The following is a 26,019-nucleotide window of genomic DNA, read 5'->3' on the forward strand; positions in this document are numbered from 1 at the left end:
AAAACACGAGAATAACGAAACGGTCAAGCGGAGTGGTGGGTTTCTAACTAATTTGTCATTTAAACTCTTTAAAAATCACGCTAACAAATTACTTGGTGAAAAAATGAACAATATTATAGACCGCATCAAATTTATTATGCAAAAAAAAAACCCAGTTTTATGCATTGTAAAACTTGCAAAAGTCAATGTAATATAGTAAAAATCTGAAAATAAAAATAACTTCAGACAGTAAACATGTAAAAATAAGATAATAAGATACAAATAAAAATGAACAGTAGACAGATAGTCAGTGTTATATAATAAAAATCTGAAAATAAAGCAACTTCATACAATTAACATACACAACTAAACTAACCAAAAATAAATAGATACAAATAAAAATGAATCTAGCAAAACAAAAATCTGTTTAAATTATATGGGAAAAACAAATAGTCAGTGCAACATAATAAAAATCTGACGATAAAAGTAACTTCACACAATAAACATATAAAAAAAAAATAAACAAAAGTAAATAGATTCAAAAAAAATGAATTCTAGTAAAACAAATCTGTATAAAATATATGGGGAAAAACAAATAGTCAGTGCTACATAATAAAAATCTAAAAAAAAGTAACTTCATACAATAAGCATAGAAAAAAATAAAAATAAACAAAAGTAAATAGATTCAAATAAAAATGAATCTAGTAAAACAAATCTGTATAAAATATATGGGAAAAACAAATAGTCAGTGCTACATAATAAAAATCTGAAAAAAGTAACTTCATTCAATAAGCATATAAAATAAAAATAAACAAAAATAAATAGATACAAATAAAAATGAATCTAGTAAAACAAATCTGTATAAAATATATGGGAAAACAAATAGTCAGTGTTATATAATAAAATCTGAAAAACGAACTTTATACAATAAACATATAAAAGTTAATTAACAAAAAATAAATAGATACTGTATAAAATGAAAATTAGTTTTCCCAAGTTTTTAGAAATGCAATTTGATTGCAAAAAATGTCAACTGTGTGGTTGGATTTGCAAATCATTGGGCCATGTCTTGTTAAGTTGCAGTCTTGGTCCTCTCTCCATGTTTTTGACAGAAATCAAACCAATTTGCTCAGGTTTCAAAGGGTTAATCTCAAGGGAAATTTAGGTACCAGTAGCTATTTACACATTTTATTCAACTATTTATACAAAATTAACATGTACAAAACATCAGGCAAATAATGACAGCACCTGTAAAAACTAACAGATTTAAATGGCATGTGTATGTATGAAAAGTATAATTTAAAATGAACAGATAAATAAAACAAACAAAAGATAACATTTGAAATACATCTAAAAAATTATAAACAGGTATACAAGAATACAGGTAAAGAAAAGTATATGCAACCAATGGATATATTTATAATCTTTTATACAGCTTGTGTGTGCGCCATCAGTTACATACGCCATCTTTGAATAAATGTTGCCCCCCAGCGGTCATATTTTTTTTTCTCTGTGGCCACGTTCCGAATTACATTGTATCCTCAAAAACTACAGAGATTACTTCTTAAATGCATTTGTATTTATTTGCTTTTTTAGCATTTTTAAAACATTTGTGCATTTTACTAGAATATTCGACAGAATATTAAAGCTGTTAAAAAAAAACACAATGTTGTGATTGTGTATACAGCGCGCGCGTCGACTTTTTAAACCGTGAACGAGCTTTAAAAAGACCCTGGGTGCGCGCGCCCGAGCTTGTTGCGAGGGGCGATGGAATCGGGGCCGCGCGCGCAGGAAGGCTGCTGATCATCACAGAGAGCCGTCACGTCACGGATCCGCAGCGACCGACAGAGATGCTGAGGTGACAGGCAGAAGGAGAAAAGGGACGATCACATTCAGACATTTTTCACCCTCCGTTTGTTCATTTTTAGCCACCGACCACGACCGCCTCCGCCTCTCCTCCATGGACGCTCCGCTCGCGATGGGATTCCGCTCGATGTCGTCTCCGCCGCCTCCAAACGTACAGGATTTTTTGTAACCACACCCGGCTCTTCATTGGATCAAGGTTTGGCAGCACAGACCAAAGGTAAGGATTCGGTAAAAAAAAAAAACGGAGGCCATGCTATTTTGTCCCCCATTTTCGCTTTCGCCTCTTTTTCACCACCCCTAAATTCAGTGTCGCGTGCAGCTGCATGCGCGGTTGCCCTGCATGTTGTCAGGGCTTTACAGTATAACCTCCTACACGCCAAGCAGGATGAGGTTGCGTGGCCTGTGTGGACAGCCAATGTGCGTGGACGCGCCTGAGTAAATCTGCTGTGGCAACCAACTCGCTATGCAACAGCTCTCCACAGCAAAGCCAGTCCACTGCAGGGAGGATAGGGGGGTTCATTTTTTGGGAAACCTGCCTGACAGCTGGCTTGACAAATGAATCGGAAAACATAATAGTCGCGTACATTAAAAAACCGCAAATGCTGAACAAGAATAGCAATCAACAACGTGAAAAAAAGTCCAGAAATTGTATGGATCGAGGAAGCCACAGTGTGCGGACTTTTTTCGTGTTGTTGACAAATGTACCGGGACATTGCTGCAGCGTGCTACAGTGGCGTGTCCAGACTTCTTTTACTGGGGTGGCCCAAGTGGAGCACTGACTTGTGCAGGGTTGGCATGAAGTGCTGCTGCAGACACATGAGCTGGCATAGCTTTAATTTACCATTTTTGTTTCCACTGCCCAGGCCTACTAGAGGTCAACAGATCACTGGCTTGGCTGATAATCAGGGCCGATATTTGACATTTTGCTGATTATCTGTACTGGCGTTTTATTTGCCGCCGATAACATTAATTTATTAAAAAGTGCAAAGAAAGTGTCAGCATGGGGGTAACTTTTACTTTGTCAATCTCAGGGAGTTTTTTTTATTTATTCATTTTTTAATTTGAGTTTTAACTTGACAATAAAAAAAAGTTTCTGGGAACTTGCTGTATTTGGTGTTGAAAGTTTCAGTTTTGATCAAACATTTGCTAATGGCATTTAAACAAAGTCCTGTGTTGGAGTTGGTTTTATTCCAAATTCTAAATATTTCCCAGAGAGATTTTCATTTTATTGTAAATGCATATTGGTTCCAAATGTCGATTATCGGTCTCATTAACTACTAATAATCTGTATCGGCCCTGAGAAACCAAAGTCGGTCAACCCCTAATGCCTACTTTAATCCCAGACATTGCAGTGTCTTGCATTCCTATTTACAGATAAAAGATAAAAATTATATATAATGAAAAACTTTATCTGTATAGCACTTTTCTTAGCAAGGTTACAAAGTGGATTTTTTTTATACCTCAGAAAAGCAGCTGATAAAAACAAGGCAGTAATATAACAACAATAAATTTAAATGTAAACAACACAATTATCAAATATTTATTTATATTCAAATGATGTTACAGAAAAAAAGTAATAAAATATATAAAATAAACAATTATTTTCAGCACTTTTAATTGTCATTTTCATGTTTAATTTTGTTTTTTACTCACTTGAGTAATTTTCTTGTAATTTTTTTAACTAAGTTTCTGCAAATTTCTGGTCCATGTCTCATTGCTCGTTGCCTTCTCCCCATGTTTTCCAAAGAAATTAAACCAATGTGCTCAGGTTTTAGAGCATTAAAACAAGGTACGGAAGGTTTGTCTTTTTACACTTGTTTTGCACAAATGGCTGTTTCACTGAAGGATTTTGACTATATATCCAAACCTATATTGGTCTTTGGTGAAGAGTTTGCTGCCATATAAACACACACTCATCCTTCAGTGTCTGCAGACAGGATCAGTTGCATCCATGCTGTGACTTGAGTGCAGGGCCTCCCCATGCTGGCTCCTCTCCAGGCCTCATCCTGCACACAGAGTTGTCAGACCAGACACTTTTTTTCATTCAGCAACAGCCCAACAAGTCTCCCAGTCTTGCTACTGTGTGAGGACACACAGAAAATTAAGCAGAGGCTTAATATTCAGTTAAGTTGTTCTCACTCAAACCATGTATGCGTGGCTTTAGGGTCAATTATCAATCTTTATTAACAAAACCTCTACAGAATTTCGTGTTAAAGGATAACTTTTGTACCCTGGACTTATTTTCCCATTCTTTGTGTCTTAGTGACTAATGGGACCAACAATTTTTGAAATCAGTCCAGTATTAAAAGAGAGGACTGCAGCTGGTAGCCACGAAACAGGCTGCAATGTAACCACTTGGGGCAATTATGCACCATTAATTTATGTCTACCAAAAGTGTTTTTGCTACTGACAGGCTCAGATTTGTATCAAGTGTCCGACAATTTACTGAGAAAGATCCTTTTTGTGTAACCAGAAACAATCTCCCCCTAAGTCACTGTTGACAAACTCACCAGACTCCATATAAATAAACAGTAATTTATCATCTCGAAAACACCTACTTCAAAATCAAGAGGAATAAAGTAAAACTCACAAGAACCACCCTGGTTCATCTTTCCACTGTTCCAACAATCAGCAACTCTGGTTTTGTTTAAATAGATCCCTAATTTACCGAAGTCAGCCAAAAAATGCTGTCTCTGTACACGCTAAAATGATTGTTTATTTAAATGGGGTCTGGTGGAAGTGGTAATGACTTTTTCGGAGTTACATCTGGTTTAACAAAAGGCTCTTAATCTTCAACAGAAATATCTGCCTCTGTATGAATGCTTTCTATAATTTTGTCAGGCTCCTATTATAATAATCTGAGCCTGTCAGTGGCAAAAACGAGCACAAGCCCAGAGAAGTTACGTTGCAGCTTATTTCGCTGCTGCAGCTGCAACACTCTCGCTCAACACTGAATCAATTTCAAAATTATTGTCGCCTTTGATCACTTGGACACAAAAAACATGGCAAAAAAGTGTTGAGGCTGAAAAATACCAAAGTTACCCTTTAAGTGTAGAGCAGGAGGCATGCTCTGAGGGGGGATCACGCCATTGATGGACCCCCAAATCCCCTGCTTCATATGTGTTCCCCCAAATAAAAACACAAGAGTAAAAGAGGACTTTAATTTGAGAATATTAAAGACATTTACATCATATATTGATGCAGAAAAGACAAAAAATGCTGCATGAAATTCACCAGAATGCAGGAACCCATGTTCAATTGAAACCTACGCCCTTGGATCACCCATGAAATTTCATGATGCTTTACTGCATGTAGCTGCAAAACCTGCAGCTTCCAGCAGACCAAAAGGGCAGAGGCGACGACAAGCTGCAGTCAGCAGATGAAAATGGCACTGCACCATCGTCGCCGTGGAGACGTGGGGGGTCAGGATGATTCATGGTGAGACAGGGAGCTGGTTTTCACAGATTGGTTTAATTTTTGGTCCAAAGTCTGTTTTCATTGATGGTGGTTCGTATGGAGGAGGAAGAGCAGAGCCGTGTCTTTCTGTGAAGTGTGAGATTAGTCACAGCATGAGGCAGCTTGGCTTGTGCATCGGTGTGTGCACACATGCAACGAGCTTGTGTTTGAGTGCAAGGTGTGTGTTGGAGATGTGGCTGTTTTATGCAGTCAGTTAGTATCCCAGCACTCCTTGTGTCTCAGTATTGTTCTGCTATTTTGGCACACTTGGACAGAAAAAGGGGACAAGATGGTCAAGATGGTCTTAGACTTATCCACAATCCTCACCTAAAAGTATAGGTTAGCTTAGGTATCAGAGACCTACCAAAACATCCATCCTTCCTCCTATACCTTCCACTTTTCTCACTCATAAGCTACAGAGGTTATATCTCTCCAACTCATCCTACCGTGCTCATAAAGAAAAAAATATCTCATGCACAATAGCTGCGATGTGACAGAGAAAGTGCTTCTTCTCTTAAAAGAAGGAAACGTGGGGTGACCTTGAAGTTCTGACACTAGACTCACAGCAGAGGTTATTTAATCAGCGCTTACAGTGAGCCTCTGTCATCCCTCTGTGGTTTAAAGGGTTCTGTACAGCATGTCTCTTCTGTGGTTTTTGGTGTGCTGCGTGTTTTTTGCTTTGTCACCAATTAGCATAACATCAAGAATTCCACTGAAGGCAGGTCTCGCTTGGTTTCTGTGGATCTAAAATGATAACAGACGCTACTCACTAGGAACAAAATGCATTTTTGGTTTTATTGGATGACATTGACATAAATTTCCTGCCTAAAAGAGAATTATATAGAAGTTTGAATCAGCTTTGGCCAGTGTGTCTTTAAAGAGAGGTGTTGGCATAAAGCATAGCCAAAATTCAATTTAATTTTTGTGCTCACTGTTTCACCCTGGGGATGTATGTTGCTCACTCCACCACTTTGGCCGGTAGTGAAATGATTGATTATTATCAGTCATTCATGATCCTCCGAGGATCAATCTTGATAGTGATCCCCTGACATTACTTTAGCACCTTCATGTGATTTTGTGTACAAAATCTTCACAGATATTGTATGCATTGATCTGACTTCATGTTCCCAATAAGATGACCTGTAATACATTTGGTCACCCTTTGACTTTTTATTAGATATCATCAGGATATAATTGTACCTTGGTTTGTTTGTCTAAACACCTGCAAAACTAATGAAATACCCTTCAGCCTCAGCTGTAATTTGTTTTTAGTGCTATTTAGCACATTATAACATACTAACACCATGAATGTATAGAGGGAACTGGATACAGCATTGGAGGCAGGGCTATGTTCATTTCTGTGAAGCCAAAAACATTCACCCGGGAGTGGCTACTTCCGGTTTAGCGCTCTGCTAACTTCAGTTGGGATAATATGAATTCATATGTGGCTCTTGTAGACTTTCCAAATATTGGATATTAGTAAAGACAATTTTTGACGCTCAAAAAAATATAGGATTTACAGATGTCTCTTTCACCATGCAAGTCTATGGAAAAAAAGGATTTTTGGGCCTCATGGCATCACATAACAGACTTGTAAGTTGTAATTCCACTGTTTTGCCACTATGAAACTTGGCCTCAAAGCCTTGCACGCTTCCTAGGGGCCTTACTAACACCCTAAACCATGTCCTGCTAAACATCAGCATGTTAGTATTGTTATTTTTTAGCATGGCTGTAGACTGTCAGTATTGTCCATTTTTAAGCCAGGCCCCCAGGAATGCTGCTGTCTGCAGCCCAAAAAGTATTTTCCCCATAGACAACCATTACAAAAGAGATGAACTGTTTAAAAGGACACCTCAAACTGCAAAAAAGGCCAATTATGACCCTTTCTATTGTGGATTTATGTTTGTAAAACTTTTCTCTAGCCTAGAAAAGCTATTAAAAAAAAACATAATGTCATCACAATAATAAGTCTATGAGCAGTCTACTTGATGCTCTCCCCAAGACAACGCTGATGATAGCCACAACCAGGGAAAATTTGACTGATTAAAGTTGCAAAGTCTAAGTGTTGTCAGTCATATCTGCATAAATGTTCATTTCAGGCTGATGCTGATATCTTATTTTCAAGCCTTTATCTGATGATTCAGATGATGTGCCTCTGTTATTATTGTGTCATAGTAATTCACAAAAATCCAGACATTATGATAGACGGTGGTAATAATTATTAACTACATACTAAAATAATACAGTCCAAAGTCTATTAGAGTAGCAGAATGTCTTAAAAAGACATTCATAATCCTGAGACGTCTCGTCCAGTCGTGTCATCCTTGTGCTCGAGTCCACCTTGCTCCTGACTCACAACCTTGTCACATTTCATGCTTGTCATTATCTAGTCTAACCACGCTCTGCCCTCTTCCATCTCCCCACCTCATCCTGGTGCATGATGGGATTGATTGCCTCCTCCTTGATGTCGGGATCATGCCCCGTAACCAAATAGTGTTTTGAAGGCTTGTTGCATAACCGCAGACGCCTGTGCGCCGTGTGCAGAATGATGAAGCGAAGTCGGGTTTGCTTTGATGCCAGACTGAGGGAAGTTAGCAGCGTGTGTTCTCTCCGGAGGAATTCTTATCTCTGATATGGATGTTGTATAATAGACGACTGTATACACAACCTTTGCAGAGGAAACTCCACTTGATCTTTATTGTACAGACAGCCCCTTTTTTTACCAAGGAAGCTTGTCATACAAGATAATAGATTTATGGTACCGTGTAAGTGGTGGTACCACCTGTAAGTTACAAAAATGGCTTTATTAATGAGCAATTTATTCATGCACCCTAAATGGGTCATAAGACATAAATATGAGCATTTTTTTGAATTGCAAGGTTAGTTGTACTGTTATCATAAATATTAATTTATCTCTACATTCTGTTTCTGAAAATTTGAAAAGATTTCAACGCTCATTTTCAGCACCATCGATGCACTGTTACCAGCGGCGCTTTCTCGCTTTCTTTAATAATGTTTTTTACTACAGTCATTCTGCTGTTTTCTTATTTGTCCTGTAATACATATTCAAACTTAATCCCAATTTTGCCTTTAGCATTGAAAATGGTTTCAAATATCAAGATTTCAAGGTATAGTATCGATGTTAGAAATTCCTGTAATCTGACAACACAAGTCAGTTGTCCTTTTAGCTGTTTAATTCATTCACCCTCTGGAAAAACTTGCAGAGAATCTGGACCAAAATGATTAATTTTTAATAGCTTATTAACATGTAAAACTGCGGAGTAGATGCTGCTTAAAAAGAAGTGTATCCCACCATTTCAATTCATGGAATTAAAAAAGGATAAAAAGATGGATTTTTAAAAATCTGGCAACCCAAATGTTTTTGTTGATAGCTTATAACTGATCCGTAAGCATTAGTTATAAGGTAATGTATTTATGAACCATTAATTAAACCACGATCCATTTAACAAACCTTTTATAACAGGAGACTTAATAAGAAAGTGGTTCCAGTTTATCATCAGGCATCAGATTTATTTAAGGACATGGTCCGAGACAGGAATTTGTGGCAGATTATTAGCATAGTTGACTCATTTTGACTTTGGTTGCACAAAATCTGGTATAATTACAATGTAACCTTATGTTAAAAAATCATTTTGCGATGACTTGAATGTATTGTGATTCACATTTCTGTAGCCTTGAATTAGGAATAAAAGTAAAACTGTCCTGCAAAATGCTGCCTTAAGCAGATTAATGACATTTTATGCAGTTCAATGTTAAGGACATTAGTGTATACTGTATATACAGAACATATCATTCAGTGTTTACGTTTTATTTAAAAATCCTTTATGATTAGGGCTGTCCCAAATACTAATTTGTGTACATCAAAGCTTCAGTGATAAATATCCACCATTTAGCTGAAGCTTCAACATTAGCTATTACAGCTAGAAAGACAAGAATAGTTAAGCGGTTACTCAGAGTTTTTAGGTGAGCTCGTTGTAGATTTGAGACATACAAGTTTCCATTGGTATATCCGGAGCTCAAATTTTAGGGGATTATTTTTGCAAATTTAAACCAATTGTAGATGCTTGACTTTTTCTACATCTTGCTAGCGGATCTTTGAGCCTGTCACGTGAGGTCAAACTGCCTCAGTTTCGGTAGTGCTGGACTGCTGGTGACAGACATTTTTTGACGTTTGATTTTGATGTCAGCTACGGCAACAATTGGACCTTTGAAGCATTTGGGTCAGCTTTATCTAAGATTATCATGATGCACACTTTGTCTGCACACGTTTCACTACTAGAACTAATGCAAAATTATTCAGATTAAGCAGTCTCATTATATCTGACAAAACTTAAAGGACATTATTTAAAAGATCTGCTCCTGGGCTGTCGCACACAAGATAAATGGCTGGGAAAATGATACTAAGAAAAAGCCTTTTTGTAATTTAAGACGCAGGACTTTTGCCTGTGAGTTGGTGGGGCGAGTTTGTCTGGAAGGACAGCTGCTGGCAGCAGGTGTGGCAGCTGCAGCGATGGTCGAGTATCAGAAAGCTCCAGCCATTAAGCCAGGGGTTTAACTTTGTCTGTCAACCCCGGCGACTTTCAGATTTTCATATGGAGTTCAACCAGACTTAAAAAGACAAGCCATCTGCATTTCCCGTCTGATGAAACCTCCTTGCTGAAGAACCATTTTAAAGGGACAGTTTACTCCAAAATAACAAAATATATGTTGTTATGCTTACCGGTAGTGCTATTTCTCAATCTAGATTGTTTTGGTGTGAATTACAGAGTCTTGGAAATATCAGGCGCAGAGATATCTGCCTTCTCTTCAGTAGAATGGAGCTAGATCACACTGGAAAAACTAATTTTTATTTTTTATTTTGAAGTGAACTGTCCCTTTAAGATGCCAAAATTATCAATTGTATGCAGATTAGTCTAGAAAAACAAAATTCACCAATTGATTTATTCCTCAGTGTATGACAGTTTTGTCTCTTTTGGCTTCCGTAGCATTCTCAATCAAGGCCCAAATGCCCGTCCCAATCTGAGGCTGCTGGTCGAGGGGGGAAGTAGTGAGGACAGCGTCCCTGGTCCACAGACGGGATGAGCGGGGGAGCGGAACAAGCTGACATCCTAAGCGTGCTCTCCCTGGTCAAGGACCGATGGAAAGTGGTAAGTGGCGAGCTGTTCAGCGACAATAGGCGGTGTGTTTGTGCAGCCCCATCACTGCCTGTCCCAGGCTCACCCTCCGTCCACAAACAGCAACTCTTTGTTCATCAAACAATGCTTTCCTCTGCCTGCCTGCGATGATGAGTCCTGCTTTGCTCTGGAGCAGCTCACCTGTGGCTCGGACAGTTTGGGGTCGTGTCGCTCTGTCCAGGTAGGCCTGCTGCAGTACGGGAGATCCAAAAATAGCTTCTGTATAGCTATTTGTGGCAGTGCAGTGTGCTATAAGCAGCAGCAGCAGCAGCAGTGTTCCCTGAGGGCCCATGTCTCTCACTGCTGTGCCAGCCTGGGTGCCATGTGAGGCTGTTATTCCTCACTGGCGGCCCGGCTCCACTTCCTGTCTTCTGAGGAGCGCAGTTACATAAGAATGCTGCAGCTAATCCCACGACTTTAGCTCCTAGTGCGACACAAGACTCTGTGTATGTGTGTGTGTGTGTGTGTGTGTGTGTGCACGGAGGACAGTGAAGGACACGTGGGAGAAATTGAAGCTCTACTAGCACTGAGAGGTGAGAGTGAAACGGTAGAACTGTCGGGGGCAAATTGAGTGAAATAAAGACGAGAGCATTGTGAAGCGAATCACGTTTCTTGGTTTCATTTTAATTGAGGAAAATCTTAACACTTAGGCCTGCTTTCCATCAGTGCAAATGCTTTCAGCACCGAAGGAACTGTATACATGTGAGCTAATTACCCAGTCAGATTCATTCCTGTCAAGTAGGGAGAAAAATGTATTTAAAACAATTTTTGGGATAATTTGTGTATTTAAAAATTTATCTTTGAAGTCATCTTTCAAGCCAAAATGTCATACAACACCTTGTTACAGGGTCCAAAATGAGAGTATTTTTATTTTTGCTGCCACTTTTCTGATAGTAAACTGAATATTTTGGGGTTTCAGACTGTTAATGTGACAAAACTAAGCAATGTGAATTAAAGCCACAATAATTAGTCCACAGAAAATGAATTATTTAGATAATCAAATAATCATTTTAGTAATTTTTTAAGGAAAAACATTTGTTGGTTTCTTGCTTCTAAAAAGGCTTGTTTCCCTAATGTCTGAGACTTTCCTGACAAAATGATTAATTGATTAATCTAGAAAGTAATGGGAAGATTAATGGATGATGAAAATAATCATTAGTATCGCCATGTCAGTATGTCAGCTTGTGATTGTTCAGTTTTATTTCTGGCATTTTATAGCTCAAGTTATAAATCCATTTATAAAGAAAATACTCAACATATAAATCTGTAAAGAAAATAATAGTTTGTTGCAGCCCTCCTGTCAGGTAACCAAAAAAGGAAAACTGATGTCACTGTTGATGTATTCTAACAGAAACAGTACCGTAGTGAAAAATATTTAATAATACTCCTCAACAAGATATGCTAAAACTTCAGAAAATGCATATTACTTCAGATATTTGACTTCCTACTCTACCCCTGCCCATTCTGTCACATCAGTCCATATTTATCCCCTTCAGTAATTCTAAAAAATACAATCTGGATATTCTCTTTTAAATTTTTAGATAAACAGTACCAAAGTAATTTTGCAGTAGCCTCTTGCAACATTTCAATATTTGCTGCATTACCAAGAAGAAAATGCAAGAATTTATCTCAATTTTACACGTAAACCAACATAATTCAATCCATTTGTTTGCTTTTTTTCTAAGCTACATTGTAAGATAAATGCTTCAGTATCACCTTGTGTCTCTTTCACAATCACTGTTGTTGTCCTGCTGACTGGGCTCATTGCGTGCAGCACAGGAAACGAAACCGCTGCAAGAAGAAAAAACAGTCTATAATGTTTTGTCTTCCCTTTTTTGAGTAAGAAAATAAAGAGAGATTTTAGTAAAGTTGTTATTGTTTGCACAGTATTTTACTATCTTCTTTTTCCATCTAAAATACCTCATGTTAATATGGTCACAGTAAGTGTTTCACAATGTTGGCGCTGTCTTGTCATTTTTTCGTCTTTATCATGGAAGTAAAGGTCGTCGATGAACATATTTAGTTAGTTTTCATTAACAAAGCTAATGTTGACTGTCACTGATGCAGACCATTTGATATATGATGCTATCTGACCTCAGTGAAACCTCAAAGGGGAGTGTAGTGGGAAAAATTTAATATGAAAGTCAACCCAAGTTGACAGTTTCAAGCCTAAATATGACAAAGCACTCTCAACCTGCTGAAGTATCTTTGAGCAAGAGCTCAAACTTTTTGGAGGATGTTCTCCTGCTGACCTCTGACCCCTGACCTTCCTGAGAAAAATTTATATCTCTCTCTCCATGCACATACATGGTCTGTAAATGCTCTTATGCGTTTTTTTCCCATCATCTTCCTCCAGGTGAAGAAGATCGGGGGCGGCGGGTTCGGGGAGATCTACGAGGCGTTGGACCTGCTGACGCGGGTCAGCGTGGCGCTGAAGGTGGAGTCGGCCCAGCAGCCTAAACAGGTGCTCAAGATGGAGGTGGCCGTCCTCAAGAAGCTCCAGGGTGAGTCGAAATGGATTCAGCGGATTTGGTTACATTTCAGGAATTGATTGATCCTCTCTGGCACGGCGACCTGTTATTGAAAACAGGACGCTGAGTGTACCATTAGCATTGTCAAACATTTTCTTGCAATATTTTCTTTATTTTTGTCTTTTTATTATTAGAATTGTGAAACATTTTCTTGCAATATTTTCTTTTCTTTTTTTATTCTTTTTTATTAGAGGGCAAAGGGCGGTAAAAAAATAAAGACATGCATAGGAAAGATGGAGGTGTAAATATAGACAAGATTGGATGAGAGAAGACAAAAGGAAGACAAAAAAAACAACATGCAAAAGATAATCATGCATTAAAAATATCCTTTCTGTTGTTGATATGCAAACCAGTTGTTTTACTTACTGTGGATAGTTATTGAGGTCACTCGTGTACATGTGTTTGGGTGCATGTCTGCAGCTAAGAAAGAGGAGAGAGAAGAGAGGGTGAGCAAATAATTATAATAAAGTGGAAAACACAGAATATGATTCATGATAGGAAGGAGACATGTATATATATATATATATATATACTGTATATATAGTATTGAATGTCATCGTTGTTGGGTGCAAACCTCATAGCGCCACATTTCACTATTTTATTTATTATTTAAAAAATTAATTCCATTGGTCCCCCTCTATGTCTTTCAGTGGGTTTTACCATTTCTCAACCATTGAAATGTATTTACAAAAGCTTGTGACTAAACCTACTATCTACATTGTATTGCTTAAAAAACACTGCGTTTTTTCTAATTCCTGAAAAATAGCAATTTGGAGATAAGAGGTTTGTGCCCAACAGCAGCGATAAGCAAAATAATAAATCGAATAATAATAATAATACTATTAAAAAACAAAATAGTAATAGTGAATAGTAAGTAGTAAGTAAACTGAATAAATAACCTTTAAATATTGTCTCCTGGATTGATAAGGCATGCAAGCCAAAAAAAAAAAAAAAAAATTAAAAGGGCAAACAAGAAGACACGCAGCTTTTGTGCATTGATAGCAGAGTGGAAACAGATCATCTGACTCATCTGGAAACACAATTTGGTCCAGAGTTCAGCTCAGTTTGCGTCTGCAGTTCAAAACACACCGTCATTCAGCAGATAAATCATCCTGCATTTCACATTTTTAAATGTTTTACCCGTGGTTCAAGAGTCAGAGTACTAATGTTAAAGTTTCAGATGACAGTCACAAGAGGAGGTGCATGTTTTAATGCCCAGAACCTCCCACAGTCAACACAAGAGAGCTCCTACAGGGCGGTTGTATAGTTTTACTCCTCTCTCTTTTTTAAACCGTGTCTTCTCCCTCCCCTCTCCCTTCCTGCCTTTTGACCACTGTGCCTTTTCTTTCTGTCTCCCCTCTGAGAGGAAAATCAATGGGCTGGGATCATGTTTTCTGTCTAATGGCTGCGGCCTTGGGCATCATGGGTTTGTTGTTTCCTGAGAGAACCAGCATGTAACTTAAGACGCCCCCCCTCCTCCAAACACTGCTGACCCGCCCAGCTGCTCCAGAGTAAACATCGACCCACGGTCTTATAAAAAGACTAATGGGTCATATCGAGCTAACATTAGCTTTTTTTATACTTTAATTTGATTATTTAGATTTTTTGTTTAAGAATTAGGTGAATCTAAAAGAAGGATTTAACAAGGAGGTTTTGCTGGTGACATACACTGCGTGCTGGAGGGTTCGGGGTGTGGCTGCCAGTGCAGCAATGTTCTTTGAGCCCAGAGCACAATTTGCACATTTGCTCCCAATCTGAAGGCAATTTATGCACATGTGTAGAGCCGGCGTCGTACGCTACAGCCCATAAATCAGCGGCATACAGGGACGCTGGCTGATGGGAGGGCAGTGAGCTGTAGAGAGGGAAGGGCAGAGGAAATATGAACTCACACATCATCGTGATCCAACTTATGATCGAATGATGCAGCTGACGTCAGGTGACTGTGAGGTGACCTCATGCTGAAACTCTTTTGTTCTTCTTTTATTTCTTAGGTAAAGACCACGTGTGTCGCTTTGTGGGATGCGGCCGCAATGACCGCTTTAACTATGTGGTGATGGAGCTTCAGGTTGGTTTAAATGCAGAGGACTTAATGCGTCAGAAGCACTTATGTTCAGCTGATTTCCCGATCCCAGTGTCACACATTAAACTCATTTTGAAGCAGACAGTGGAGTGACAAATTAACTATTGAAAACAATCTTGATTAATTGTCAAGTCATTTTTTAAAAGTTACATTATGCACATTATCTCCTGTGTCAGTTAGGACTGCAAAAGATTTTGTTGTGTGACTTGACTTTTTTTTTTAATTAATCATTTGCTTTACAAAGCATTGTGTATTTTGGCCAACCAACATTTCCGAAGCAAGAATATTAAATTTACTATGTAAGACCAAGAAAAGCAGCAAACCATGGTAATTGAGAACATGAAAATTTCAAATTTCTGGCTTTCTAAAAATAGTGACATAAATGATTAATTAATTATCAGAGAAGTTACAGATTTATTTTCTGTTCATCAAACAATCTGTTGACAATAGTTGAAGTTCTAGTTTCAATAACTGTAGCCTGCTCTGAAACGCTGTAACACTAAGTCGTGATCACATAGACATAGAGTGTTTTGAACATGTGGTCTGGTGGAGATTTATAACCAGACCCACAGGAATGCCACATTTTCGTGTACCGCACCGACTCTCAACCGCACCATGTGTTTAATTACAGATGATCGGTGCAGCTGTATTTATATTTTTTCTCACTGTTGGCTTTTTTCTGTCCTCACAACACATTTGGTTATCACAACTGTCAAACATTTCAGCCAGTTAGACTTGTGATTTTATTTTCATTTTTTCTGCCAGTTACTGTGTGTTGCTTCCAAAAGAAAACTAGGAAGATCATTTTTTGGCCTTAAGATAAACAGAGGTCCTCTGTTTTTTTAAAAAGGGGTTTATTAGACAAACTGATCTCCTTAATACTCTCTTTCTCAGGGCCGTAACCTGGCCGATCTGAGAAGGAGTATGACCCGGGGAACCTTCAGCATCAGCACCACTCTGCGTCTGGGACGCCAGATCCTGGAGGCCATAGAGAGCATCCACTCTGTCGGCTTCCTACATCGTGACATCAAACCGGTGAGTCACAGTTAGCGCACTTCAGCGGAGGATATTTAACATTTGGTGCTTAATTCATTACACAGCTTCTATATATTCCCAACACATGAGAATATTTTTTATTCCAACTGTCTCAGCAGTGTTTGTGACGCTGGCACTTTTTATTATTGACTGCTGGTTTTGCTGATTCAGTATTTTTGTTGCACTTACAGTAAACTGGCTCACTATGAGTGTTGGATAAACGCCCACAATACAGCAAAATGTAAATATCTTCTGTCTCCAGAGCTGCTGTAGTAAATTATATTCCACCATAGGGATGTGTTTTTGCCCTGTCATAACATGAATATAAAGAGACATTAAATTTCATTGTAATTGTATTCACACATAATTTATAATGTATTTTATTATTCTTTTAATCAATTCCTCCTGTTTTTCTGCCTCAGTCCAATTTCGCCATGGGCCGCTTCCCGAGTACCTGTCGGACCTGCTACATGCTGGACTTTGGTTTAGCTCGTCAGTTCACCAACTCTTGCCAGGAGGTTCGACCTGTAAGTGTCCTCCTCTATTAATGATATACATTATATACTGATCTTGAGGCTGCCTTTATCAGTGCTGGTGTATGAAAAATATCTCTGGTGTCTGGAAGCAAAACTCTACACAACATGTCTGTACAGGTTTGGCTTGATAATCCCATCCCCTCTAGCCTAAATTCACCCAAGCTACTTTAACGAAAAAGTAATAAAGAGAGGTGTGAATGGCTGTTCCTTTTAAAATGCCAAAATTCAGTCAGAACCAGTTTCCAACAAGCATGCATTAAGAAATTGACACATCCAAAAATATGGAAACAAAAGTGTGTGATGAAGTCTCCTTTTCTTTTACTGCGTTATAATGAGTCATTCATGTAAAGCGATATGTAAGGACCAAGGTGTATGCTGTATAGATATAGAGGCAAATTTGTGAATAAAAAAAATGAATAAAACTGATTAGTATTTAATGTCCGTCTCTGTCTTTAGCCCCGTCCAGTAGCAGGGTTCAGGGGAACAGTCCGCTATGCATCTGTCAATGCACACAAGAATAAGGTCAGTATCTGTCTACCCTGTTCAGGAGCTCTTGTATAATCTGTGATGCTGTCCCGCACGCTTATTCATGTGCTATACTCTCTCTTTTTTTGTCAATGATCACATATTGATTAATGTTAACTCAGCCTTGGTGTAAATCTACAGGAGATGGGTCGACACGATGACCTGTGGTCTCTCTTCTACATGCTGGTGGAGTTTCTGGTCGGTCAGTTGCCGTGGAGGAAGATCAAGGACAAAGTAAGGATAAACAGCAATCACTGTCCTTCATGGAAAAATAAACAGCCCATCCAGGTGTCTGTAGGTGATGAGATGTGACAGGTGTGGGTGTTTGATCATTCTTAGGAACACGTGGGGAAGCTGAAGGATACTTACGACCATCGTCTGATGCTCAAACACCTGCCAGCAGAGTTTGGTGTGTTCTTGGAACACATCTCCAGCCTCGATTACTTCACTAAGCCCGACTACCAGGTGACAAAACTGGATTTTTAGAAAGACTTTTTCCTGCATTGATAGAAGCGGTGGTTTCAGTGATAGATGATATAGTTGTAAAACTGCACAGTGTGTGATGTGCTCAAGTTGATACGTGTTTTTTCTGTCCTTAAGTGTTCAAAACCCATCCTCTGTTGATAAAAACTCACAAAAAATGTATTCTTGTGTTGGTGCAGCTGCTGATGTCAGTGTTTGACAACAGCATGAAAACCTACAATGTCGTGGAAAATGACCCTTATGACTGGGAGCGGACCGGCACTGACGGCACTTTGACAATCAGTGCCAGTGCCACAACACCACAGCATCACACTCGCCTCACTCCGGCACACTTGGGGTACGATTGATTGAAAAAAACAAACACTTCACACACTCAGTTATTTGTATTGATTGCCTCTGTCTTTTATAGCCTCAAACATGAAATGATGTTTGTATCTTTTGTTGCCTCAGTATGGCAAATGCCTCCCTTATCCCTGGCGACCTGATGAGAGAAAACACAGACGAGGTTCTGCAGGACGAGCAGCTCAGCGACGTGGAGAACAATCCCGCTCCGGAGCGCTTGCCAGGCTCTCCCCTCCACCCACACCGCAACCAGGAGGCTGATGTCTGGGAGGAGCTGGACCGCAACCGTAACCGCATCAGGACAGCTGTCTGGAAGGTAGAGTGTTGTATAGTTTTGTCATCCCAAGAGCTCTCAGAGAATTAATATCCCAGCAGAGGTTGCATTAGTCTTTCTTGTAGTTCATCATTTGGACAGAGAGAGTCGTAAAAAATCCATCATAATCTTTTAGCATGTGTCATTTTTCATTTTCATTTTGTAATAATGGGACATATTTAATAGCATTTAATTTGTATTTATTAATTTTTTAATATACAGAACAAGTTTATAGATTACGCATATTTTATGAACATCGTTGGACACACAGCTGCTGTGAAATTTTGCAGTGATATGTAGCAAGATAGCCTATGAATGCAATGGCTAAAGCTAGTTAGCCAACCAGGTCCTGCATATAATCAATAGCTAATTAATACGCACATGCCACCAATTGGACAGGGGTGTGAATTACTAAAGTTACAATAGAACGCCATCAGTGTTCTAATGTGTAAAAATGATAGGCTGCCTTCAGATTTCCCCATCATTATTAAAAGCAAAATTCAGTCAGTGACGGAAAGTATTCAGTTAACGCGGCCTCTGTACCCCAGTTGAAATCCACCTGCTTTTTTAGTTAGTCACTTGAAAGCAAACTGACTGGTTTCCACAGGCGGCCACGGAGGAGGAACACAGCAACAACCAGGGCAACCATGGACACCAGAGCCCCTATGCTGGGCCAAGCCTGGGTTCTCCAGTCAAACTGCCCTCTGAGGTGGTGCCCTCAGACCGTGATGGCCCCCTGCTGAGGAAGCTCCGCAACATTCACAGTTTTGAGCTGGAGAGGAGGCTTGGTCTGGAGTCCAAGCCCAGTCCAGAGCGCTTCTTGGAGGCCTGGTATGTCCGTCAAGTAACCAATCCATCTATCTTAAGAATTTTTTTGTGCCACCTCACTGGTGAAAGCAGTGGCTGGAGGCGTTATGTTTCCAGATTGTCCCAATGTATGTCCCATTCTCATGAACATAATACCTCAAGAAGGCCTTGAGGGAATCTCTTTAAATTTGGCACGAACGTCCGCCTAGACTCAATGACACACTGATTAGATTTTGGTAGTCATAGATTAAAGGTCAAGGTCATTGTCTGTCTCATTCTTGTGACTGCAATATCGTAAAAAAACCTTGAGTGATTTTTTTCAGATTTGGCACAAAAATCCACTTTGAGTCGACAATGAACTGTTCAGAACTTGTTGGTCAAAGGTTAGGTAACTGTGACCTAATTTATTGCATTTTCATGAATGCAATATCTCAAGAACACTTTAAGGGAATTTCTTTAAATGTGTCACACACATCCACTAGTTTTCTTAATATTGCTAAGGAGCAGAGAGCAGCTTGTTTGCATTTGTCTTGTGTCTGTTCAGCTCAGGGAAGCAGCAGCTTGGCACCCAACACCAGGAGAAGGAGGCTGATGGGGCTGCGATCATCCCTGTAACTCAGGGTCAAGCTGTACCTGCTGGGGAGCGTCCTGATAGGGTCTGGCACTACGATGAGGAGTTCTTATCTGGTGGTGGTTCTCCTAAACCAGCGTCCTCTGGATCTCTGGAGCAAGGAGAGGGGGCAGCCAGCAGCGGGGGCTTTGTGGCCCTCAATCTGAGCTCTGGGAGGCAGGACGTTGACTCAAGGGAGTGGGTGATGGTGGAGCGGCCCGGTGGCTCTCCAGGAGCCAAAGCTACCACCAGCCCGTCGGAGGAGGATGAGGAGCCGGAGGTGCTCCAGCCAGTAGATCAGTCTCCTGGATGGGAAAAGGGCAGCCCAAGCCCTAACTCGGGTAAAACCAAACAAGAGAGCACGGCTTCCTCCAAGGGAAGTGTAAAAGTGGACAAGTTGGAGCTTAGCGTGGGCCCTGCTGGGGCTCTGCCCCCCATCACTCCAACCAGCCCAGCTGAAGCTCTGGCTGAAGGAGTCCTCACTCAGGTAAGCCCTTTCATTGAAGGCCATCTCACAACATGGCATACATGATACTGACTGTAGTCAGCATTTTTACAAAGTTAAAAAGCTGTACAGAGTCAGAGTTTTAGCTTTAGAGCATCAGTGCTAAAATCATACAAGTCAGAGTCACCAGCTGCATCTTGCTTTAGTTTGAAGCTAAATGTTACTGCTTTGTGTTTCCTCGCTTATTTGCTTGTTTTGTTAGAAAGTAGATATTTGTGTCACAAGCTTTTTAATCAGATCACAGCATGGGGGGGGGAAAGAGAGCTTTATGGCTTTGAAATGCACTTTGATTTGCATTAGATATCATGCATAATTTGATCTTATTTGCAGACATTTGCAGTATGTTTGGTTGGTTTTATTTACTTCACAAATTGAGTGATTTTTTCCCAAATCTGCTTTGGTTTGCTTAGTTCGAAATACTTTTTTGCTCCTTTACTTTTTATAACCTTTAACCAGTCCATTAAATCTCAAAATCCTGCTCAAACTACGAGTTCAACATTTATGTTTACCCAAATTGTTGAGCAACTCTTTTCAGTACAAGAGGAATAACTATCCCCTCACTCTCCTACAACCAGAGGAACAGCATTCCCAAAATCTGCCTGGCTCGTCTCTGTCTTCCTTCCCCTGCCTAAGATCATTATCCCTTATCTTTATAGACCATTTTCAAGGTGTCTTGTGGTTTTTAGGAAATTGCATTGTTGTTCTGCATAGACTTCCGCCTAACTTTAATCCTTCTGAACTGAAAAAACTGTGCGGAAAATAGCAAAATTAGTTTTAAGATCTTGCTGATCAATGGTAGTACAAAGTACAAATTTGTCAGAAATAAAAATATGGCGCTTCACTTTAGAAATTAACCAGAAAAAAAGAAGAACTGGACACTGTTGGAAAACTCCAGGGTTAGCAGTGCTCATTTCATTACCAGTATTGTGTCAAGGACTGTCAATATGTGTTATTACCTACCTAAACCTAACCCAAATCCTTAGCCCTAACCCTTACCGCCAAAAGGGGGGGAGTTTGCATTAACAGGGTTGGAAACATTATTCGACAGGGGAACACATTTTGATGAAACATTGTCAAGTAAGCTTAACAATTGCTAACCAGCATAGTTAGCTTGTTCAAGCCGACACCGATAGCTTGTTCAAGTTGAAGATGTCTAGCCAACATCATTTGTTTGTTTAAGCCAATGATAACTAGCCATCGTTATTTTCTTGTTCAAACTTACGATGGCTAGCAAACATTGTTAGCTTGTTCAAGCTAGCGACCACTAGCCATCATCCCTAGCTTGTTCGAGCCATCCATGGTTCAAGCCAGCCATTGCTATCTTTATCTTGTTCAAACTACATAGGTGTCTTGTTCAGGCCAACAATCGCAAACCAACATCGAAAGCTTGTTCAGACTTATCGTTAGCTTGTTCAAACTAACGGTCACTAGCCAGCATCGTTAGCTTGTTTATCGCTAGCCAACATTGTTAGCTTCTTCAAGTAAACGATCACTAGCCAACATTGCTTGCCTGTTCAAGCACTGATTATCGCTTTATGCTGGCTCTTGTCGTTAGGGAAATGGTATGAAACTGACTTTTAGTTCTGATGTCAAGTTTGTACTTTGTCGAAGGGAACGACCTACCATTGAGCAGCAAAGTCCGTAAACTAGTTTTGCTATTTCCCACAGTGTGTATTTCAGTTTAGGAGGATTAAAGATAAGTGCTTCATGCAGTGTTTTCATGCAGCAGTAGCTGGACTGAAAGTCTAAGTGGAACAACAACGTTGTTTCCTTGCAACCAAAACCATGGTCAGTAATCGTCCCGTTGGTTTATCCGTCCAAAACATCGACGTCGTGCTCCCCACCTGCTTGTCCTACCTCACGGCACCTCCACCACACCTCCTCCATCTTCTCACTCCCTCACCAATTTCACAACCCCTCCTCTCTCCACCTCCCACTTCTCTCCTCCCCCTCTCTTAGCTCCCCACCTCTCCTCCATCCCTGCCTGAGGAGGTCGCGATCCGGACATCCAGCCCCATCCCTCTGCGCTCTCCCAGCCCTCACACACTCCTGACCACCCTGTCGGATCCATTGCACCTGCGCCAGCCACCGGGCATGAGGCGCAGCCAGTCGGTCGACCAGCAGCAGCAGGAGCGCCCCTCCTCTTCCTCCTCCTGCCACGCCTCCCTACCACTACCACCAAACCCCGCCCCTGGCACCCGCTCACCCAGTCGCAGGAAACTGCCAGCCATCCCGGCGGGTGCTGCCAACGCCAAGTTCCCCTCTGTCATACGCATCACTCGCGCTCAGCTGCAGCAGGTGATGAGCCCATCACAATAAAAAAACATCCATTCAGCTTCCTCTAGCAATACACCAGCATTTTTGTTCTTTTTCTTTTTGTTTAAGTTGCTTATTTTGGCTTCTTTGTTCCGTTGGCTTGCTTATTGTGTTGTCAGCTCTCTCCAGAAACCATGAGGGGCATTGTGCAGGCCAGACAGAGCATGGGTCAGATGTGTCCTTGTGTCTGGACATGTGTCCTTGTGATCTGAATAGGGGGGTGTGTGTTTGTCTGATTGTGGCATGTGTGTTTGGAATGTCGAGTCATGACTACAGGTTGCATGGTCTCTTTTGTTTCAGATCGTCTTTGTCCTCTCTATCTTTCTCTTTCTCTCTCTCTCCCTGTATTTGTTCCTCACCCTCTCTTCGCTGAAGCCCCCTGCGAAGTTGCGTGAACGTTTCCTGTCCTACTCGCTGGTTTAGTACTCACAGCTTGACTGACACTGCCATAGCACTTATGTGTTTCGGTCTGATAATGGTAGCTATGGTATTGCATGCAGTTGCCAAACTAATCACCATTTATTACCCCATATGTTAAAATTCTTTTTTTTTCACACATCAGGCTCTTGCTACAGAACTACAGCACAACTCGACATGTTGTAGTCTATCAGCAACAGGCCTTTGACAATTAGAATATTATTCCCACTTTTAGTATGCTTTCTTTTTTAAATAACACCTGTTTGTGTTTCTCCTCCCTCCCGTGTCTCCACCTCCCCCTCCCCTCCAGTTGACGGCTCAGCGTCCCTCTGGGCTGTCCTCCCAGTCCGGATCAGACAGTGCTCCACAGTGCCTCCTGCTGGAGAGGCGTGGTGAGGCTGAGACTGAGGCTGAGGCTCAGCAGGTGCAGGAGCACACAGCGGACATCAGCTCCCCCCAGGACCACGTGCCCACCCATCCAGGGACGCCCACAGACCCCCTGGCTGAGATGCTGGTCAATGGAGACATCCACAGCAAAGCTCAAAGCCCCGCGTCGAACCGTGTGTCTTCTCCACGCTCCCCCCGTTCTCCACACTCCCCTCCTCTGCGCTCTCCTTCCTCTCCACGCTCTCCTCACTCTCCTCGCTCTCCTCGCAGCCCTGAGTTCGCCAACGGCCACCTCTCCCCTCCTGTGAACAGCCAAAGTAACGGTGCATTCCCCAAACTGAAAGACGCTGAGAATGATTCTGACCTGACTCCCTATGCCACAGAGCCTCAGATGGACGGGAACAACGATGTAAACCACGCCCCAGATCAGACCAACGGATCAGCCTCCTCCCCCCTGGCTGCCCCTCGTAGGGACCCCAGCCGGAGGCATAGCCGCATCCCCGTCCTGGAGCCCTCCAGCCTGCTGGAGCTCCCTCCTCCAGGCTCTGCTAAGGAGAAACTCCTACAGAAGAAAGCTAATCACCAGGGCCCGGTCCCCTCCCCCACCGCCTCACCTTCACTCTCTGATAGGCGCGGCCCCATGGTGGCCTCCCTTGCCAGAGACCCGCTGTCCTCCACTTCTGACCGCTCTCAGGACGAGGACTCTCTCATGGGCTCCCGCTCTGACCGCCAGGGAGACGATGCTCCTTCCCTCTCCTCCTCCTCTAGCCCTCTGTCACGCAAGAGCAGGATCCCTCGTCCCGTTCACTCAACCTCCTCCGCCGAGCAGCTGGCTGCCCAATTCCTGCCGCGCCCACCTCCTGGAAAGCCACCTTGTCGCCCTACAGCGGAGGGCAGGTAACTGCGTAAACAGCGCCTTTTCCTTTATGGATCAAAAATTGAATAATTAACCAAATCATTATTAAGCATGAAAGAAAGAGCATGTCAACATAAGAAATCCCATAGCATCTTAATTTATGTTGTTGACTGATTCTTGTAATTAAAGGGAAAATCTGATGGAGTTTTTTTTTTCAACCTGGACCCTATATCCCAATATTTTGTGTTTCAATGACTGGGAACAACAATTTTGAATTTGAAGGACCTTACAGAAAAAATGATTTTTTTGTGTACCTTTCGTTTCATTCTTTTTTATGTTCAGGTATTGCTGAAGGACAAGACTTTTTCATATTGTCAAGTCAGAACATCTTCAGCCATGACAAAAACGTCTTCTAGATAAGAGTAAAATATGCTTATTTAACTCCAGCACGAAAAACTATTACCAGTACTGCCCTTTCCAGCTCTCACCAACATTTCCAGTTTTCGCCTCTTGTGAGCTTTCAGCGCTCCCTCTCAACACCCAACCAAATTGTTGTTGCCATGAGTCACTTAGACACAAAAACAGGGGAAATAGGGTCCAGGTTAAAAACACCAGAGCTCCCCTTTAAGGAAGTTTAAGGACACTTTTCTCATATTCACTTCCTTGCCGATAGTGTGATGAGAGGATTGACATGACTCTCACAGTTTGAATGCTAAATATGAAGAAAGAACCAGCAGGTGAGGGAAAGCATGGAGAAACAGGTAGCCTGGCCCTGTCCAAAGCTTAAAAAAGAAATCTGCCTACCAGCACCTCTAAATTTCACTTTTTTGGTGTTTGTTTATTTTGTATTTTGTATTTATTTTGTTGGAAGTATTTCTTGGTTGGATGCATTGACTTCCTGCGGTCTTCCTGGCTGTGAAATCATTTCAGCATCTGACTGCCAGTAAAACCACAACTTGGTGTGACATTTTTGTTTGTACACGTTTTTCTTTTTTTTAAGTCTTAATTAGCGAAATTAAGAGGCGTTCACAGACATTTCTTACCGTTTGGACAGTGCCAGGGTAGCTGTTTCCCCTTGCATTTTAAGTTAAGTTAACCACTTGCTGTCTGTCTGGTGTACTGCTCTGCTTGTCTGACTCTTGGCAAGAAATTTGTTTTATCACCGTCTCCTGGTTTGCTTTAAAATGATGATGGATATGACTTGGCTGTGATCCATAACCCGCCCTGCTTCTTGTACCCACTCAGGCTTAGGCGTTACCGCATCCGAGCCGGCAGCAACAGTGACTCAGACCTTCTGACATGCCTTGCTCAGCTGATGCATGGCTCCCGTGGCTCCCCCCTCCACCACCGCTCCTCAGCCCAGCACGGGGGCTCCAGGATGGGCATCTGCAGCCTGACGAGCTCCCCGCACCACCACCGCAGCTCCAGCGCCTCCCCACGCAGCTCCTCCTCCCTGCAGCGCTCTGTCAGCTCCTCGCCCTCTCGCCACGAGCACCGTGGCAGCGGGGGAGGGGGCTGCCTGGGCCGCAGCCGCTCGCCTCCCAGCTTCTCTGGCTCACCGCCTCCCCGCCGCTTCTACCCCCATCATCAGGAGACTTGCTGCAGCCGCCAGGCTCGCACGGGCCCCTTCCACCTGTCCAGGGGAAAAGGCTGCAGCCGAGAGGGAAAGTGTTCCAGCAAGCTGAGCAGATAGTCGCCTACAAGGTTGCGCTGCCACAGCAGAGGAGACTCCTAGACTACTATGATAGGGTAGACCGCAGTCAGGATTAAAGCCTTCCTG

General features: G+C 41.4%; 1 protein-coding gene across 2 annotated transcripts; it reads left to right on the top strand.

The window, feature by feature from the left end:
- Positions 1-1,757: 1,757 nt before the first annotated feature.
- On the top strand, positions 1,758-25,964 carry ttbk2a (tau tubulin kinase 2a). 2 transcript variants are annotated; one of them, XM_042501060.1, is made up of 16 exons: positions 1,758-2,062; positions 10,308-10,469; positions 12,853-13,000; positions 15,019-15,092; positions 16,002-16,142; positions 16,565-16,669; positions 17,135-17,200; positions 17,345-17,437; positions 17,543-17,668; positions 17,866-18,023; positions 18,137-18,344; positions 18,949-19,172; positions 19,693-20,245; positions 22,223-22,561; positions 23,307-24,280; positions 25,485-25,964. In XM_042501060.1, exons 2-16 carry the CDS (start codon positions 10,401-10,403, stop codon positions 25,930-25,932), a joined length of 3,726 nt encoding a protein of 1,241 aa, XP_042356994.1. In that variant the 5' UTR covers positions 1,758-2,062; positions 10,308-10,400; the 3' UTR covers positions 25,933-25,964. The 2 variants fall into 2 exon arrangements, with proteins under 2 accessions (XP_042356994.1, XP_042356995.1); XM_042501061.1 differs by lacking the exon at positions 22,223-22,561.
- Positions 25,965-26,019: the final 55 nt, after the last annotated feature.

Source organism: Plectropomus leopardus, chromosome 14 (genome assembly GCF_008729295.1).
Source record: "Plectropomus leopardus isolate mb chromosome 14, YSFRI_Pleo_2.0, whole genome shotgun sequence".
Lineage (NCBI taxonomy): Eukaryota > Metazoa > Chordata > Actinopteri > Perciformes > Serranidae > Plectropomus > Plectropomus leopardus.